The 21,460-nt window shown below is 39.1% G+C and overlaps 1 protein-coding gene and 1 long non-coding RNA gene across 2 annotated transcripts in view; one reads left to right on the top strand and one right to left on the bottom strand.

Annotated features, from left to right (window-relative positions):
* Positions 1–21,460, bottom strand: part of LOC139953584 (uncharacterized) — a 66,005-nt gene that overhangs the window by 12,890 nt on the left and 31,655 nt on the right. The gene's annotated exons all lie outside the window — the stretch shown is intronic.
* Positions 20,015–21,460, top strand: part of LOC139953583 (uncharacterized) — a 32,983-nt gene continuing 31,537 nt past the window's right edge. The window contains exon 1 of the mRNA XM_071953048.1: positions 20,015–20,660. Coding sequence (XP_071809149.1) covers positions 20,048–20,647 — 600 coding nt within the window. The 5' untranslated portion in view covers positions 20,015–20,047 and the 3' untranslated portion in view covers positions 20,648–20,660. The remainder of the gene's footprint in view (positions 20,661–21,460) is intronic.

The following is a 21,460-nucleotide window of genomic DNA, read 5'->3' as shown; positions in this document are numbered from 1 at the left end:
AGCATAAAACCTTACTGGGTATTTCTTCCTCCATAATTAAACCAACAACGAAAAGCTGATGGTACTATAAAACCTTGTGAGAAAAGGCTCCCTCTAAAGTAACGTAGTTTGCGAGAACGGGGTAATTTTTCACTCAAGATAATAATAATAATATCGAAGTCTTATATAGCGCACGTATCTACCAAACAAGGTACTCAAAGCGCTGAGTATAAACTTTCAGAAAGATAGGTAATTGCAGTGATGAATTTTGAGACCCAATTGTTTAGCACCTTATAAAGGTTTACAAGGTGCTACGGCGCATACAGCATCCACAGCCAGGAACACCGGGGCGAACCCCTTCTCTTTTCGAAAAGTGCACTGGGTTCTTTTACATGCGTTACACAACACATGGGACCAACGGCTTTACGTCCCATCCGAAGGACGAAGCAATGATTAAGTGTCTTGCTTAAGGACACAAGTGTCACGGCTGGGGATTCGAACCCACACGCTGCTGATCAGAAACACCAGAGTTTGAATTCGGTGCTCTTATTAACCGCTCGGCCACGACACTTCCAAGATATTAAAAGACTTCACAGCTGACCACAGGGGTGTTTATTCTTACATTATTCCCTTTTAACTTCGATGGTTTTCACAGTTTTGTAATTTTATGCATAATTTTGGGATACACCAAGTGAGAATACTGGTGTTGGACAATCAAACCACAGCCGTCGATTTCACCAAACTCTTATTTCGAATCAATCTTAGGGCTTAGGACGAGTTAAGTTTCGTATCAATCGACGTTTAGGACGCACTGAACCCACCCTAAAGTTTGGACAAGTTACTCATCCTAACGGGTCAAATCTAGGTTTCGTGAAATCGGCTGCAGACACTGGACACCTTTAGTAAGTGTCACAGACCAGTCTTCTTACTTGGTGTATATCAACATATGCACAAAATAACCAACCTGTGAACATTTGAACTCAATTGGTCGTCTAAGTTGCGAGATAATAATGGAAGAAAAACACCCTTTTCACACGAAGTTGTGTGCTTTCAGATGCTGGATTTCGAGACCTCACACGTGAGGTCTCGTAGTCAGTTAAAATATTTTACTGAAAAGTACTTCTTTCTCAACAAATACGTAACTCCAGAGGGACCCTTTTCTCACAAGTTTATATTATCTTGGAACCGCCATGTTGCTTGACAATGTCGCTGTGCGTTTTTCAGTGAAGTGCGCAGTGGCCGCTTGTGACGTGGTGCAGGGGTCAATACAGGAATTCCCCACAAATAGTCCGGAATTATTCACGGATTATGAATGCTTAAAAACGGATTTAGAAAGCATCAACGATTTCTGGTAGTCACGGATATATGTCTGTGTTCCGGTTTGCTTAAAGGGAAGGTACACGTTTGGTAATTACTCAAAACAAATATTATTTAAAACTAGACATTAAGTGTTTGTGAACAAACACGAAGCTGTTCCGTGTTGTTTTGCTTGGATTATGTGCTTCATTGCCCAAGGAATATATAACTGAAAAAGGTTTCAAAAAAGTTGTGTATAGCTCTTGTTATAAAGTCTTACTTCCCGGTTGACCCGTAAGTAAAGGTCAACATGGGCCCACAGCTACCAAAGATTAATCTGCAATGCCAAGGAGTCTATAAAATCGGTTGTGTATATCTTGATATATAGTCCCACTTCAGGTTGACCCAGAAGTAGAGGTCAACTTGGGGTCACAGTTTTCCAAAGCTAATATTTATTGCCTTAGAGTCTATAACTGAAGTTTGAACATTAGCTTTGTACTTTTTTTAGATATGGGCTCACTTCCGGTTGACCCGGAAGTAAAGGTCAACATTAGGTCAAAGTTGTTTCAAACTAATCTTGAATGCCCAAGGAGTCTATAACTGAACAAAAATTGATAATCTGTTGTATAGTTCTTGAGATATGGTCCCACTTCCGGTTGACCAGGAAGTATGGGTCAACTTAAGGTCACGGTTTTTTAAAGTTAATATTTTATGCCTAAGGAGTTTATAACTGAAAATATTTTGAAAATCTGCTGTATAGTTCTTGAGATATGGTGACACTTCCGGTTGACGCGGAAGTAGAGGTCAACTTGAGGTCACAGTTTTTTCAAATTAATCTCCAACCCCCAAGGAGTCTTTAAGAACAAACAGTTGAAAAGTCGGCCGTGAAGTTCTTGAGATATGATGCTGCAAAGATTTCCTAATTAATATGCAAATGAGGGTCACTGGTGGTTAATTAATAAATAATCTTAATATGTTTTATGATAGGAATTAAGCTAAACATCCTAACGCTTCCATTTGATATTATTTTACGTGTTTAAAAACACATATTAATTTGTAAGATACTCCTTTATTTTCCTACTCCTGCCGATAGGGGGCGCTCTTATGAGACATTTCAATTGCACGATTTCTGCACCGTAATGTCTGTATCTGACTCTGTACTTGTATGTGTACGTCGCTGAGACCAAAACTGGCATAAAAATAATGTCAAGCTATAATTTCCCCTATAGAACACGGCCCAGTTTTATGGCTCTGTCTGCTTCAACCAAACTCTGCCCAATTCATTATACAACCACCATTCTCCGCTTACTTTGCAGGCGCTGAAATATCTGTGCAACTAGTTCAAAGCAAAGATTACATATGATAAGTTTCACCGCGTACAAGCAAAAATATCCCTGCTAAGCTGTGAAATATGCTTTATGTAAGCGATAATATCCGCGCTTCTGATGTGTCAATTCTTTGCTTACGCAGTGAAGCAGAGTCAAATTGGACCAGTTTCACAAGATTTCCCCTCATGTACTAACAATCTTTTTTGACTTTACATGTTTGAAGTGTAGGCCTTACCAAACCTACTCACAGGGCAAAATTACATGGTTCTTATGACCACCAAAGTCTGCGCTTACGATCACCATTTTCCGCTTACTGTGATGTGCAAGCTTGGAAAATAATGTGCGAGCTTGGAAGCACACAAACAAAAGAAATCCCTGCTATAAGCAGTCTATTTCGCTTGACGTAAGCGCAGAAATCAATGCTTCAGCAGATTACTGAATCTTTTTTCATTAAGCAAGTTCCCATCATGACTCAACTAGTCGAAATAAAATACAGATTCTCAAGATTTGTGCCGCTATGTGCCGCAAAGGCAATATTAATTTTGTTGCGAATGGGTGACCAGTGAATTTTACTACTCGACTAGTCGCACCTCAAACCTGACTACGACACTTGTCGAGATAAAATACGGATTCTCAAGATTTGTACCGCTATGTGCCGCAAGGGCAATATTAATTATGTTGCGAATGGGTGTGACTAGTGAAATTTACTACTCGACTAGTCGCACCTCAAACCTAACTACGACACTTGTCGAGATAAAGTACGGATTCTCAAGATTTGTGCCGCTATGCCGCAAGGGCAATATAAATTATGTTGCGAATAGTAGTAAGCAACACAACTGGTTCACCAATATAGTCGGGACAAATTTTTAATTATGTTGCAAATGGATGTGACTACTGAAATTTACTACTCGACTAGTCGCACTTCAAAACTAACTATGACACTTGTCGAGATAAAGTACGGATTCTCAAGATTTGTGCCGCTATGCCGCAAGGGCAATATTAATTATGTTGCGAATAGTAGTAACCAACACAACTGGTTCACCAAACAGGTAGTCGGGACAAATTTTGTAGTCGATTTGTGGACACGATTATAACGGAGTAGAGAAAAACAGTAGTCGCGACTCAAATAATAATTTGTAGTCGCGAGTTTAACACTAAAGCACACTAGTCGCCCCTGCGTACTTTTGTCTCAAGTAATGCACGGTTTTTCCTGCGAACGCAAATCAAATTTTTAAGTCACTGTTTTCGCAGTGAAAGTTTCGCAGGAGTTGAGCACAATTAGTCAACTGTAGCAAATTTTTTGATGCGAATTGTGACGTGAAGAACACATTCCATGCTAAGCTGTAAAATACGCTTAGCGTAAGCACAGTTCCCTGATTACGTAAGCGCTGCGATTCTTTCCTTTGAAAGCCATTGGCCCAGGACCAAACTACATAATAGCTTTTTACACAAAAAGCAGCTTAACCCATGCCTCATGTTCAAGTTGTGAATCCAGGTGTTCTGCTCAATTTCTGCAACTTTGTAAAGCAAAATGTTTTGCCTGTTTATTATAAGCAGCTCTATAAAACTGAGCCACTCAACCACCAGAGAAACGATCAGCATAATAAAATCTCTGCTTTTGTATTCCTGTCAAAGAGTTTTTGTTTGTCGATCATGGTCTAATTTCCGAAAGTAACGCGAAACACTGGAATTAGTTTAGGCAATTGGTCCTCGGCGCAAACAAGGTGACTTTACCCGTAAATCATTCCAAATCCCGGGCGGTCTATTTTCGTCGTCTACGCTCGTCGCCTGAAACGAGCCCGGTGTCATGACAAAAACTGTCCGCTGGCAATAAGTGTCCGCTCATTAGCTTATTGTGTTCTGATTGGTCAAGCGTCCACGACGTCACATTGCTTACGGAAGCTTGCTAAATAGTGTCCGCGGTTAGCGTGCATCATCATAGCGTGCCTTTTTAACCTTTTAGTTTTAGTTTTATTTATTATTTTTTTGTAACGCTTTCCTGCTTGTGTTTGAATATAATATTCGTATTATTTATGATCATTTGGCACTTTCACAATTCGTACTTTTAACCTGCACTTTTTAATTACTTATTAAGTAAAATAGTAAATACTAACCATGACATACTTTTGACGGTCTTGTCTTTACTTGAACGCTTTCTTCGTTGTATTTTATTGTAAATAATTCGTAAGAACATTTTAGCACTTTCACAATTCGTACTTTTTAAACCTGCACTGTTTTCATGATAAGATACTAATCTTGACATACTTTTGAGTGTTCTGTTCGTCTATTTTTTTGGCTTGTATTTACTTTTAATATAAATCAGCACTGTGCAGCACGGCGCCCGGACACTTTTTTTTGGGCGGACACTATTTGTCACGTAATACATGCCAAATAGTGTCCACGGTCTACTGCGCATGCTCAGCGGACACTTATTGCAAAGATTATTTTTCTTGAGACGGCTGAGAAGCTGCCATGTCAGTCAGCCACTTCTGTTGAAGTTCTACCGAGCGGTGATTGAGAGTGATCGTTTGGTGGGGCAATGCAACAGCCGATGACCGGAAGCGTATCAACCGGATCGTTCGCACCGCTAGTAAAATCATAGGTTGCCAACTTCCTTCACTTGATGAACTGTATCTCTCTCGAGTTAAAAAACGAGCCCTCTCTATAGTAGATGACCAGTTTCACCCAGCACATTCCCTCTTTCAGCCCATGCGGTCTAAGAATCGTTTCCGTTCAATTAAATCTGGATCCAACCGTACTTTGCAAAGTTTTTATCCAACAGCTGTTCGTGTTCTAAATGACAGGTTTATCATGAATGTCTATTTCTGATTTTAATTATATCGTACTATTTTTATCTTTCGTATTTCGCCTGTATATTGTAATACTTTTCAGAGTTGTTTATATTGTATTTCCATGTATTTTTGTAAATGGTTAATTTTTAGTATAATTTGTATATAACATAATATTTTTAGACACGCAAAACCTTGTCTTTACTTGAACGCTTTCTTCGTTGTATTTTATTATACATGTCTTGTATTTACTTGAACGCTTTCTTCGTTGTATTTTATTGTAAACAATTCGTAAGAACATTTTAGCACTTTCACAATTCGTACTTTTTAAACCTGCACTGTTTTCATGATAAGATACTAATCTTGACATACTTTTGAGTGTTCTGTTCGTCTATTTTTTGGGGGCTTGTATTTACTTTTAATATAAATCAGCACTGTGCAGCACGGCGCCCGGACACTTTTTGTTGGGCGGACACTATTTGTCACGTAATACATGCCAAATAGTGTCCAGGGTCTACTGCGCATGCTCAGCGGACACTTATTGCAAAGATTATTTTTCTTGAGACGGCTGAGAAGCTGCCATGTCAGTCAGCCACTTCTGTTGAAGTTCTACCGAGTGGTGATTGAGAGTGATCGTTTGGTGGGGCAATGCAACAGCCGATGACCGGAAGCGTATCAGCCGGATCGTTCGCACCGCTAGTAAAATCATAGGTTGCCAACTTCCATCACTTGATGAACTGTATCTCTCTCGAGTTAAAAAACGAGCCCTCTCTATAGTAGATGACCAGTTTCACCTAGCACATTCCCTCTTTCAGCCCATGCGGTCTAAGAATCGTTTCCGTTCAATTAAATCTGGATCCAACCGTACTTTGCAAAGTTTTTATCCAACAGCTGTTCGTGTTCTAAATGACAGGTTTATCATGAATGTCTATTTCTGATTTTAATTATATCGTACTATTTTTATCTTTCGTATTTCGCCTGTATATTGTAATACTTTTCAGAGTTGTTTATATTGTATTTCCATGTATTTTTGTAAATGGTTAATTTTTAGTATAATTTGTATATAACATAATATTTTTAGACACGCAAAACCTTGTCTTTACTTGAACGCTTTCTTCGTTGTATTTTATTATACATGTCTTGTATTTACTTGAACGCTTTCTTCGTTGTATTTTATTGTAAACAATTCGTAAGAACATTTTAGCACTTTCACAATTCGTACTTTTTAAACCTGCACTGTTTTCATGATAAGATACTAATCTTGACATACTTTTGAGTGTTCTGTTCGTCTATTTTTTGGGGGCTTGTATTTACTTTTAATATAAATCAGCACTGTGCAGCACGGCGCCCGGACACTTTTTGTTGGGCGGACACTATTTGTCACGTAATACATGCCAAGTAGTATCCAGGGTCTACTGCGCATGCTCAGCGGACACTTATTGCAAAGATTATTTTTCTTGAGACGGCTGAGAAGCTTCCATGTCAGTCAGCCACTTCTGTTGAAGTTCTACCGAGCGGTGATTGAGAGTGATCGTTTGGTGGGGCAATGCAACAGCCGATGACCGGAAGCGTATCAACCGGATCGTTCGCACCGCTAGTAAAATCATAGGTTGCCAACTTCCATCACTTGATGAACTGTATCTCTCTCGAGTTAAAAAACGAGCCCTCTCTATAGTAGATGACCAGTTTCACCCAGCACATTCCCTCTTTCAGCCCATGCGGTCTAAGAATCGTTTCCGTTCAATTAAATCTGGATCCAACCGTACTTTGCAGAGTTTTTATCCAACAGCTGTTCGTGTTCTAAATGACAGGTTTATCATGAATGTCTATTTCTGATTTTAATTATATCGTACTATTTTTATCTTTCGTATTTCGCCTGTATATTGTAATACTTTTCAGAGTTGTTTATATTGTATTTCCATGTATTTTTGTAAATGGTTAATTTTTAGTATAATTTGTATATAACATAATATTTTTAGACACGCAAAACCTTGTCTTTACTTGAACGCTTTCTTCGTTGTATTTTATTATACATGTCTTGTATTTACTTGAACGCTTTCTTCGTTGTATTTTATTGTAAACAATTCGTAAGAACATTTTAGCACTTTCACAATTCGTACTTTTTAAACCTGCACTGTTTTCATGATAAGATACTAATCTTGACATACTTTTGAGTGTTCTGTTCGTCTATTTTTTGGGGGCTTGTATTTACTTTTAATATAAATCAGCACTGTGCAGCACGGCGCCCGGACACTTTTTGTTGGGCGGACACTATTTGTCACGTAATACATGCCAAATAGTATCCAGGGTCTACTGCGCATGCTCAGCGGACACTTATTGCCAGCGGACAGTTTTTGTCATGACACCGGTCAACTCGGTCCCAAACCAACTCGGTCCCAAACCAACTCGGTCCCAGTCATACGTTGACAGTTTTTTCACTAATTTCTCAAAAACTACAACACCACAGCAAGTAATATTTTAAGGGAAGCTTTCAACTATCATTATCTGCAAACTGTTTAAGTTTAGTGTAAATCTGTGGACACGATGGTGTGTCGTCGTCGTCAAAAACCCCTATTCAATTACGCACGTTCGTTTGAACGAAATCCCTAAACCTTCGTACTTTGTCGCGTGCAAAGTATATGGGCCCGGAACTCGGTTAGATTGTTATGGGTCCTGAACGATGGTAGGAAAACAGAATGAGTAGACTTCCTCTCAAGAAGTCACAACTCATGATAGTTACATACTGTATGGCATTTACCATAGAGAATGTTTAACAATAACATGGAAAGTGACTGCATCCAGTTATATTCAAACGCGTAGACTCATCTCAAGAAGTCACAACTCATGATAGGTACATACTGCATGGCATTTACCAAAGATAATATTTAACAATAACATGGAAGCGACTGCATCCAGTTATATTCAAATGAAGATTACGTGGTTAATTAATTAAGATTCTTACATTTTTTTACATTTAGAGTAAAGCTTATGTTCTAAGCTACAATTTGGTATAATAAACTCACTCTTTCGTATTATGGTTTGGGAGATTAGGCTTAAAGAAAAAAACGTGTACAAATGCTATGGGTTTTAGGCAGAAACAAAGAATAAGAAAAAAAATAAAAATCACGACAGAAACAAAACCTGTTCCGACGGTAGGTCGGAACAGCTAATAATATCGAAGTCTTATATAGCGCACGTATCTACCAAACAAGGTACTCAAAGCGCCGAGTATAAACTTTCAGAAAGATAGGTAATTGCAGTGATGAATTTTGAGACCCAATTGTTTAGCACCTTATAAGGGTTTACAAGGTGCTACGGCGCATACAGTATCCACAGCCAGGAACACCGGGCGAACCCCTTCTCTTTTCGAAAAGTGCACTGGGTTCTTTTACATGCGTTACACAACACATGGGACCAACGGCTTTACGTGCCATCCGAAGGACGAAGCAATGATTAAGTGTCTTGCTTAAGGACACAAGTGTCACGGCTGGGGATTCGAACCCACACGCTGCTGATCAGAAACACCAGAGTTTGAATTCGGTGCTCTTATTAACCGCTCGGCCACGACACTTCCAAGATATTAAAAGACTTCACAGCTGACCACAGGGGTGTTTATTCTTACATTATTCCCTTTTAACTTCGATGGTTTTCACAGTTTTGTAATTTTATGCATAATTTTGGGATACACCAAGTGAGAATACTGGTGTTGGACAATCAAACCACAGCCGTCGATTTCACCAAACTCTTATTTCGAATCAATCTTAGTGCTTAGGACGAGTTAAGTTTCGTATCAATCGACGTTTAGGACGCACTGAACCCACCCTAAAGTTTGGACAAGTTACTCATCCTAACGGGTCAAATCTAGGTTTCGTGAAATCGGCTGCAGACACTGGACACCTTTAGTAAGTGTCACAGATCAGTCTTCTTACTTGGTGTATATCAACATATGCACAAAATAACCAACCTGTGAACATTTGAACTCAATTGGTCGTCTAAGTTGCGAGATAATAATGGAAGAAAAACACCCTTTTCACACGAAGTTGTGTGCTTTCAGATGCTGGATTTCGAGACCTCACACGTGAGGTCTCGTAGTCAGTTAAAATATTTTACTGAAAAGTACTTCTTTCTCAACAAATACGTAACTCCAGAGGGACCCTTTTCTCACAAGTTTATATTATCTTGGAACCGCCATGTTGCTTGACAATGTCGCTGTGCGTTTTTCAGTGAAGTGCGCATTTTAGGCGACGCCGTGTTTACGCGTAAACTTATTGCCCACCAACATGGTGAGCGTTGTGGCACAGTGGCCGCTTGTGACGTGCGTGCAGGGGGTCAATACAGGAATTCCCCACAAGTAGTCCGGAATTATTCACGGATTATGAATGCTTAAAAACGGATTTAGAAAGCATCAACGATTTCTGGTAGTCACGGATATATGTCTGTGTTCCGGTTTGCTTAAAGGGAAGGTACACGTTTGGTAATTACTCAAAACAAATATTATTTAAAAAAACTGACTTGGTAACGAGCATTGGAGAGCTGTTGGTAGTATAAAACATTGTGGGAAACGACTCCCTCTGAAGTAACGTAGTTTTTGAGAAAGAGATAATTTCTCACTAAAATAATAAAATACTTCTAGCTAGAAGTATTTTATTCCTATCTTAAAACACACAAATTCGTCCAACATGGGTGTTTTTTCTTTCATCATTTTCTCGCAACTTCGATGACCGATTGAGCCCAAACTGTCACAGGCTTGTTATTGTATGCTTATGATGGGATACACCAAGTGAGAACACTGGTCTTTGACAATTACCAAACGTGTACAGTGTCTTTAAGAAAAATATAAATTTTCAGAAAGGTCTTTCTTGTATTAAAATATACAGCTACACTTTGTTATATACAATAATGTTTACTGTAAATAAACTACGGCCTTTTATTATGCCATTCAAATTAAACAAATTCAAATTAAACAATTTGTATTGCATCAAACTAAACTCAATAGAGGTTTTTGTTCACTCTCTCATAACGCGTTGTTTACCTCACTTCCAGTAAAATTTATGCCTAATTAAATTTATATAAAAAAAAAATGAGTATTGTTCGTCACGACGTGCCTAGTTTTTTATCACTGTGGTATTAAATTTGATTAAATGGCACATTCAATTATTTGTTCTTGAAATTTTCCTCGGGCTATTGGGTTAAAAAACGGCTAGTTTGGACTAGGCCGTATGCGTGCTTAATCTTGTGTTTCATAGAGGGCGGGAATATGTCTAATTGACTAATTGTGTTTCTCTTTAATAAACCGTTCGTGATATTTGTCAAAAGATCTGCGGTTTCCGACTAGAGCTCTAAAGCAACATTGGCCCTGGCCCACATGAAAGAGGTATATTTCAATTAAGACTCCTGTTTACATGTTTACATATAATATTATTGGATAATTTTGTCGTGCGGTTTCGTTAGCAAAACTTGCGGGACTGACATCTATAAAAGGAGCGAGTTCGCACACGCAGCGGACAGTTCGATTTTGGGTGTACGTTTCGTATTTGTGTTTCAAAAATGGCGCGAAGTATGCTGTACATTGTTGCGTTTTTGGTGTTCGTTACTGCTACGAGTGGCTTTAGCGTCGGAGCGGTAGACGGCAACCCACCTCGCCGGGAGTACAACGATCCTGTCGGCGAAGTTTTTGAGTCTATGGAGCTACCAACCAAGCTCCCGGAGTCTGAGCAGCAACACAAAGCAAAGGAGAGGCGTTGTTGGTCAGAAATCCCCAATATGTGTGTTGGTGCTTTTGGCAAACGGCGAGTACGCTCAACAGTCTAACCCAAGCATAAAACGGACCAATAAAAGGTAAGCTACTTTGGACTCAATTCATTTCCCTGTGCATTATAGTTTCCTGGGTGATTTAAAGGCACGCACGAAGAGTTAAGACTAGTCTTATCTCAAGCTAGGAAGAGTTACTCGTCCTAACCTATGATAAGCTTTGCATTTGTAATATCTCCTAGGACTAGTCCTAAGTTAGACTAGTCCTAAACTCTTTGTGAAATCGGCCCCTGGACACCTTCGGTAATTGTCGAAGAACAGTAGATTCACTTGGTGTAACATAAGCATACAATAACAAATCTGTTAAAGTTTGGGCTCAATTGGTCATCGAAGTTGCAAGAGCACCATTGTTGCATTACTTTGTGTGCTTTCAGATGCATAATAAAAAGGAAGTCTTTTGACATTTGAGCGAGAAATTACCTCTTTCTCAAAAACTACACTACTTCAGAGGGAGCCGTTTATCACAATTTGTTATACTATCAACGGTTCTCTATTGCTCTTTAAGAACAAGTAATTCGTTTGCTAACACTATTTTGAGTAATTACCAATAGTGTCTAGTGCCTTAAAAGGAAAAGTATACTTTTCAGAATCACTTTTAAACTTTTGCATTACAATGTTATTTGGTAATAGAAGCTTACAACAGCTTTCGATTTTATCAGTATAAAACATTTTTAAGAAGCACTTCATTCCGAAGTAATGTGAACATGGAAAAGTATACCAATAGTATACCCTCTAAAGTTTAAATTTGAGAAACCTTACTGTCAGAAACGTTTTTCAGTTTGTGTAATGGATTATTCTTCCTGCATGGACATAACCGCTGAAATTCGGCGATACCTTTTAAAAGGACCACCTGAAATTTTCACAGGTTAGTTTTATTGTATTGTTTTTTGTTGTATGCGCCTATGTTGGGATACACCAAATAACCAGAAGTATACCCTGCTCTAAAAACACTGGACACTATTGGTAATTGTCAAAGACCAGTCTTCTCACCTGGTGTATCTCAACATATGCATAAAATAACAAACCTGTGAAAATTTGAACTCAATTGGTCGTCGAAGTTGCGAAGGTACACGTTTGGTTATTCTCAAAACCAAATAATGTTAGCGTAAAAAAGGACTTGGTAACGAGCTTTGGAGAGCTGTTGATAGTATAATATATTGTGAGAAACGGCTCCCTCTGAAGTAGCATAGCTTTTGAAATAAAGGTAATTTGTCACAAAAATAATAAAAGACTTCTATATAGAAAGGTTTGCGGTAACACCATGTAATGACTATCTCTAATGAGTTGGGGTGGTTCTAGCTAGAAGTCTTTTATTCCTATCTGAAAGCACACAAATTCGTCCAACAAGGGTGTTTTTCTTTCATCATTTTCTCGCAACTCCGATGACCAATTTAGCTCAAATTTTCGCAGGTTGGTTATTTTATGCATATGTTGAGATACACCAAGTGAGAACACTGGTCTTTGACAATTACCAATAATGTTCCTTCCCTTTAACAGGGACAAGAACCCAATGCGAACGCACCATTAAACTTCTGTTACACAAAATAGTATTTGTAAATTGTTCGTATGATTGGATAAGCAAAACTTTAATGGCATCTAAGCTCACGCTCACGCAGTTTGCTCGCAAAAACTACCGGCCATTTTGTATTTGCTTTTTTGTTTCTGTATCTGAAATGTTTGTCACAATCGTTGCTAACATTTCACCCAATGTCAACATTTTCATGTTATTTTGTTTTTACTGCTGCAGTAACTTTTGTTAAGTGTATACACAAAATGTCAGATGATTATCACGGTAAAAGTATCTGGGGTGGGAATCTGGATTTACGTCTATAATGTTGCGACAGTGCCCCAAGTGGACCCCCGAAAATATTCTTGGGTACTTTTAGTCGGGTTTAAAAACATTAAGTTCCGATTTTTCAAGACAAAACAAATTTGTAGGAATTATGGACAAAGCGAGACATTCGGGAAAACAAACAAAAACGCATTTTGGGTAACATAAGGAGCGGAGCTAATTCAATAACAGACGGAAAATCGTAACACAAAAGTCGATTTTTGTTTTCATTGTCCAGGCTGAACCTGATAGCCCTTGCATTGACATCCACAAAGAAAGCCTACCGCCCTCTCGTGGTCTCCATGAGCCAACGCATCGAATTCATCCCACTCCGATTAGTCACGTTGTGTCTATACGTCATCAATCGTCGCTACAATCAACCAATTAGACAGTGATCTAGCAGCCTTCGTTCATGGACTAGTAGCCAATCAACGGATAGACTGTGTAACTATAGTGTTCCATGAGTGGAACAGAATTGCCCTCACATTTTTAATTGACTCGGTACTTGATCATCATATTCAGCGCACAAAATGCTTCGTGAGAAACAAATTGTTCAGGCAACATTGCACCACTCGCTCAGCCCCAGCGGCCAGTCTATCCAGGACCGCTAGGATGGGCTGATCGCTTGCACATATTCTTGTTCAGGAAGTACGTCATGCGTACAGTGCGTATAAATATGGCGCAGTGTGAGTGTGATGCATGATGGGACTGCGCATTATTAAACCAATATGCGTGCATGATGCGTTTGCCCATCCCAGCGCCTTTGGTTAAAGCAAGGCGCTGGGGACAAGCGAACATTGCACCACTGCACAATGTGCTCAGTGCAGAAGCCTCCTGTTAGTATGGTGGCCCCGAAGGGACATCGCATAACGCAAACGTGTGCGCACACGTATGCAATGTCGTGAAACAAATCGCGAATATATGCGCACACGTATACAATATCGTGAAACAATTCGCGAATATGTGCGCACACGTATGCAATGTCGTGAAACAATTCGCGAATATGTGCGCACACGTATGCAATGTCATGAAACAAATCGCGAATATGTGCGCACACGTATGCAATCTCGTGAACCAAATCGTGAATATGTGCGCACACGTATGCAATTTCGTGAACCAAATCGTGAATATGTGCGCACACGAGTGCGATTTGTTTTGCAATGTCGTGAATTTTATTGCATACCATGTTGCATACCATTAGGATGATGTCATAGTTGTGGATAATTTGTTACCGATCTAGGGAGTACTGTGGCGCTACAGCAGGCTCCCTCTGTAAAGCATGTGTATACCCAGGAACTTGGCACCAGGCCAAGGACGACCACACGCCTTGCTTGCCTCACAACAAAGACTACTGCTGCAATGACTACCGCTTATCTCACTGTTGGAAACAAACCCCCCAGATCATTAGACATTTTATTCAAAGGTATGCAACATGGTATGCAATAAAATTCACGACATCGCAAATAATATTCGCGAATTGTTTCACGACATTGCATACGTGTGCGCACATATTTGCGAATTGTTTCACGACATTGCATACGTGTGCGCACATATTCGCGAATTGTTTCACGACATTGCATTCGTGTGCGCACATATTTGCGAATTGTTTCACGACATTGCATACGTATGCGCACACGTTTGCGATATGCGATGTCCCTTCAGGGCCACCATATGTTAGAAAGTGTAGATTCGTGTACGAGCCGAAGGCGTCGAGTACATTATAGTAACGAATCTACACTTTATCTATTCTCCGACTTCAATTATTTCCCGAGACGTTGTATACTTTGTCAAACGAAGTTGGTCACATTTATAACTATTTTACAAAATTTATCAGCATATTATGTATAGTAGTGCTTGCAGCATTATCAAGTACGAAGTTTTGATCCGTTTACTTATGCTTTTACTCAAGTAATTTGTTTAACTGGAAAATGTTTTTGGAAATTAAAAAATAACATGTTTTCCCCAGCATGCTATCTTTCAATTTGGAAAGACAGTAAGTTGAACTATCACTTTAGTTTGTAACGAACTAAGTTTAGATTCGTCACAGTGAGTGAAGGTTCGTAAAAATAATCTACACGTTCATCAACAAAGTGACGTCACATAAATAGTTTAAAAAGAGTGACTTCAAATGGAAATAGTTTTGACCCAAACATGATATCAATCTCAATCTTGAGCTCAATTACTGGCCACTAGCAATAGACTTTACGCATTGACGTCATCCAGCGGCCATCTTAGTGGACAAAAAAACGATGACGAAACAATCGAAACGCACAGAATTGTACGCGCGGCGCACAATACTGGCCGATGAACAACCTCCTTTTGACCTCTAGGTGAGGGCGCCCTACTGAAATGACGTCATGTGCATATGGTCTATGTTCATGGCTTTTGTTACATGAGCGGGATCATCCATCCAGCCTTGTTTTGGTTAAACAATGTTAGTAGAATTGAACAATTAAAAAAATGACTGATAACCCGATCTGCAAAGGTCTGTGTATATAAAGGTATGTGTATATATCACATAGAGAACGAGGTTGTTTTGCCTCCCCCCCCCCCCCCCCAAATCGTAACTATCATTGTCTGCTAATAATAATTTACACTTATAAAGCGCAAAATCCATCAAAGTGTTCATGGCGCTGAATACATACAATAGCTTGCACATGTAGGCCTACAATGACCAAAATTGAAACCTAAAAGCCTAAGCTAAGAAGTAGTCCAGAACATGTGGTAGAGAAATATAGTAAAAATGCAATACAAACATTTTTTGACAATTGGTGGCGCCCTGTAGTCTATACCATAAATCCACTCATGATAGCAGAATTCGCTCGATCTAAACGCCTCATGACACCCAGTGGGGCCGAGCGAGCAAGGCAAAACAACCTCGCGATCTCTATGTGCCTTAACTACACAAAGAATATAGACTAGTCTTACTTCGTTACTAACTTAGGACTAGCCTTAAGTTTGTAATATATCCCATGACTATGTCCTAAGTTAAGACTAGCCTAATTTGTGAAATCGCCCGAGGACACCTTAGGTAATTGTCAAAGGAGCACTGTGTCAAAGACCAGTCTTCTCATTTGGTGTATCGCAACATATGCATAAAACAACAAAACTTTGAAAATTTGGGCTCTATTAACTTGGTCATCGAATTTGCAAGAGACTAATGAAAGAAAAAAACACCCTCGTTGCATTACTTTGTGTGCTTTCAGATGCATAGTAAAACGCTTCAGCTGAAGTATTTTATGTTTTTAGTGAGAAATTACCTTTTTTTCTCAAAAACAACTTTACTTCAGACGGAGCCGTTTCTCATGATGTTTTTTTTAGTATAAACAGCTCTCCATATCAACAGCTCTCCATTGCTCATTACCAAGTAAGTTTATTTGCTTACAATAATTGTTATGAGTGTCCAGTGCCCCTAATGGGAAATGTGTTTTTATATTAGAAGTTATTTTCTATCCTGTTATTAAAAAAAATAATCATCAAATTCAATCTCACATTTTAAAGAAGTTTACGAAAAATGGTTTAGTTATTTTATATGAACTATAGGCTTGTTTTGAAGGATATAACGGTGACTTGTATTTATTCGCATTGGACAGTATTTCAGACAATAAATATTTATCTATGGTTCTGCCATGTACCTCAGAAGTGATGTTTTGTTCGGAATTAAACTAATCAATATTGCTTCGATCGTCTTCGATTGTTACCAGTATTGTATTTCTACGCTGCTGATTTTGATATGTACTCACTTATTGTATGCCCTAAATCGAGGTTGACAGTATAAAACATTGTGAGAAACAGCTCCCTCTGAATATCAAGAAAGAAGTCATTTTCCACGAATTTGAATCCGAGACCTCAGATTTAAAATTTGAGGTCTCGAAATCAAGCATCTGAAAGCACACAACTTCGTGTGACCATGGTGCGACAATGAGTTGTTTTCTTTCATTAATATCTCGCAACTTCGACGACCGATTGAGCTCAAATTTTCACAGGTTTGTTGTTTTATGCATATGTTGAGGTACACCAACTGCGAAGACTAGTCTTTGACAATTACCAATAGTGTCCAGTGTCTTTAAAGTAATCTGTTTTAACGTGTAGATATGGACAAAGTTCACATTAAGTCTGATACGAACACGTTTTTACACGTCGTGTGCAAAACATGTTTCATAATATAATTGTCAGTTCGTGGTGTTATAGCTTTTCTTGCCACAGCAAGTGACGTAGACATTTCGTCAGTTGAGACGAAAAGATGACGTAATAATACGTCATAATGTTTTTTTGACAAGTATGAATAAATCTGGAGCAAAGACCAATTGTCTTGTGTCTAATGGTATTGGCGCGCTTTAGACGTCAGATTATTTCTGCGTCATCATTTTGTGTAGAGGGAATATGACGAGGCTCTAGTTACATGATTAATTTAACATTGCATAACAAGACGTAGTGTGGGTGGTTGTGTTGAAAGGACGAGAAGTTGTCATCGTTTTTGTATAATTTAAACACCTTTGGTAACTGTCAATTCCAATTCCAATTCAATTCAATAAACGTTTATTCCATACTCTTGTTGAAAAAAAAACAATTGTGAGAATTACACAGTACATAGAAATTTAACAAATCTAAAGTGTATTAAATTATACAGAAAAACAATATAATCTAAAAGCAAATAATGAGTTAATAACTAGGAATTAACTATGTACAAGACAGGAGCGAGAGCATGAGGCTGTTAGTTAAGCCGTGGCTTGTAGACAACAGCCTTTATACAGACAAGAAAGCACACAAACAAACAAACAAACAAACAAACAAACAAATAAACATCGAAGAAGAAACAAGGGCAAGACAATTACACAATGACAATACAAAATGCTGACGACAAAAACACAAAGAATGTTAAACCAGGCTAACTGAAGACGACAAAAGAAAATAAAGAGTATCCCAGCATGTGCATTGATTATACAATCTATGGAAATGTTTGGCTCATTTGGTCATCGAAATTACAAGAGACTAACGTGAGGAGGAAACACCAATTGTTGCACAAATTTGTGTGCTCTCCAGATGCCTTAAGGCCTGATTATTTGAATGAGAAATTACTACATTACTTTTGAGGGAGCCGTTTCTTACAATGCTTTACACCTCTATTGCCCGTTACCAAATAAATGTTTATGTTTACTACGAATTATTTTGAGTAATTACCAATAGTGTCCCAGTGCCTTTAAAGTGTCCTGTATAATACGTATGGTGACACTGAAAGCAATGCCAACAAAGACGTACTTGGTAATAAATACATCAGCTTAGGATACTATAATGCGCTTTGAGCAACCTTTTCACTTCGACGTACTGCGGTTATGGACAAATAAATATCACTTTTTTTTATCAGCCCAAAAATTGAATATAAAAGGAGCGTTACCGCGGTAACGCTTCTCGGATTGGGTATTCCTATTAGGGATTATTCTTCCTGCATGAACATCACTCTGGATTGTCGGCGATATCTCAAAAACGTCACCACCCTTTGAAATGAAGTGGTCATGGTTATTTTTAATTGTGTTAATTTTAAACTCGTGTCTCTGCCTGACTGTACTATACGAGCTAGGTCCAGTAACTTTGTATCAATCATTGTGTTGATAAAAGCCAACTCAGAATAACATAATATAAGTCCACTGAGGAGTCTCCCAAATTCCGGAAAATATACTTCGCCGTAGAACTATATATAGCAAGACAAGTTTTCAATAGAACATAATCTACCAGCAAATACACCGCAAACCAAATTATTGATACTTCATCATACAATGCATCATGTCCCATTAGACCCAAACTTCCAGTGACATGTTCTTCAAGGCGTTGTCAAGAAGATCACAACAAATCCCGCTTGCACGCTCACGGATCTCCAATAAAGGCACCGCACACTATTGTTATATATACTCAAAAAGTTGTTAGCATACAAAAATTACTTGGTAACGAATAATGGAGAGCTGTTGATAGTATAAAACATTGTGAGAAACGGCTCCCTCTGAAGTAACAAAGATCTTGAGAGAGAAAAGTCTCCAGGCCTGAAGCCTTTTTAGGCATGAAAGCACACACAATAATTATGCAACATGGATTTTCCTTTCTTTCATTATTCTCTTGCAACTTCGATGACCTATTGAGTCAAAATTCCCACATGGGTTTGTTATTTTATGCATATGTTGGTATACACCAAGTCAGAACACTGGTCTTTGATAACGACCAAAATTGTCCAGGGGTCGATTTCACGACGAGTTGGGACTAGTCCCAACTTAAGACTAGTTCTATGATATATAAAAAACGTATGGGTAGTCCTAAGTTAGGACGGGTAACTCGAGATAAGACTAGTCCCAACTCTTTGTGAAACCCACCCCTGTGTCTTTAACCTAGTAGAGAAACGAAAGGTACAAGCTCTAATAAACAATCCAGTGTAAATCCCCTATGTTCACATTTACAGTTCACAAACTGTGGAGGTGTCAATGGGAAATAGTCAGCAAGTCATTATCGAAAAAGATTGTGACAGGCTTATAAAAAAAACTTGAGACTAGCGCCCAGTTTTCCCCCGAGATCCCCACCCCCAACCTCGACCCCCACCCTCAATCAAGTCGCATGTAGGCCTACGTGTAATCTCTACGGTGTAATTAACGCAACCATTGACAATAAGAAACACGCTATTGTAATTAGGAAATGTAGACATCAGCTCAACATCCCATACGCAATACTAGCACTTGAAAACGTAGTAATTGAAATACCCAATAGCAGTCCGCGTCAGGACACGTGATGGGATTGCACACTGCGCAACCGCAACAATGCTGCGTTCCGATTAGTTAATACTTCAAAATGGGCGGAGCCAACTTGTGGACACACGTCTATCTGACTGAATCGTGTGACTACGAAACGTGTGAGTTTTCAAAAAGATACCGCGTGCTGAAGTGTATAAATACAGCGTATCTGTGAAGTTTGGTTTTAAATTTTACACCACTCCAGTACGAGAAAAGTAACTGCAACCCACGACCTGAAAGATAATGCTTCTTGCTATGGCGCCAAATGGAGAAATGATGACCAGATTTCTGCTAGCGGCTCATTGCTTATTACTAGCAGTGTCAATTGTAAATGCTCGCGTGTATTTCAATGGCGAGGACGAGACAAAATCAGGGTTGTTAGAGCTATCAGAGTACGGGGAAAATGAGAAAGTAGACGGTACGGAAGATGTTGACAGACAGCAAGTTGAGGACCGACAGTGGAAGGGAGAAGACCAGTGGAAGTCTGGTTTGTATGCCGCTCAGCACAGCTTGCAATCATACCCTAACACAGCCAAGAGCTCATGGCCACAAACTGGAATGTACAACAAGCAGAGCACCAACTGGCTTCGTGCACTGGCTCAGGAACCACGCTGGCATAGTGCAATGGCTAAGAGGCAGCTGTGGGCCAATCAGCAGTCCGGGTTGTTCGGAAAACGCGAGGCCGATATGGAACGAACTCTCCCCGCGTGGAATGTGAAGAGATCGGCGGAGGAGCGAGAATTCGCGAGACAGAGTCGAGGTGGAGGGGTACCCCATGTGTTTCAGAGTGGCGGCATCTTTGGGAAACGCTCGAGTGACGACTGGGCCAAGAGATACGAATAGAATCTTTGAATAGGTAGGTTTCTTATCTTTTCACTTTAAAAGGCACTGGACACTATTGCTAATTACTCAAATTATTTGTTAGTGTAAAAACTTCCTCGATAACGAGCAATGTAGAGCTGTTGATAGTATAAAACGTTGTGAGAAACGGCTCCCTCTGAAGTAACGGTGTTTTTTTTACAAAGAGGTAATTTTTCACTCAAATAATAAAAGACTAACCAGCTCAAGCCTTTTATTATGAATCTTAAAGCACACAAAGTTATGTAACAAGGGTGTTTTCCTTTCATTACTCTCTTCCAAATTCGTTGAAAAATGTTGCCAACATTTTCGCATTAAGCACTATTGTATACAAAAGCTTGGATACACCAAGTAAGAAAAGTGGTCTTTGACAAATTTACCAAGTGTCCACATTGCCTTTACAGGCAGTGGACACTATTAATTTCTCAAAATAATTGTTAGCATAAAACCTTTCTTGGTGACAAGTAATGGGGAGAGGTTGATGGTATAAAACATTTTGAGAAACGGCTCCCTCTGAAGTGCCATAGTTTTCGAGAAAGAAGTAATTTTCCATGAATTTGATTTCGAGACCTGACTTGGAACTTGAGGTCTCGAAATCAACCATCTAAACGCACACAACTTCGTGTGACAAGGGTTATTTTTCTTTCAGTATTATCTCGCAACTTCGATGACCGGTTGAGCTCAAACTTTCACAGGTCTGTTATTTTATGCATATGTTGAGATTCACTAAACTGTGAAGGCTTGTCTTTGACAATTACCAATAGTGTCCACCGCCTTTAAGCTTCATCAAATACACAA

This window comes from Asterias amurensis, chromosome 22, assembly GCF_032118995.1.
Source record: "Asterias amurensis chromosome 22, ASM3211899v1".
Classification (NCBI taxonomy): Eukaryota; Metazoa; Echinodermata; class Asteroidea; order Forcipulatida; family Asteriidae; genus Asterias; species Asterias amurensis.
This window is presented reverse-complemented; position numbering and strand designations above follow the sequence as displayed.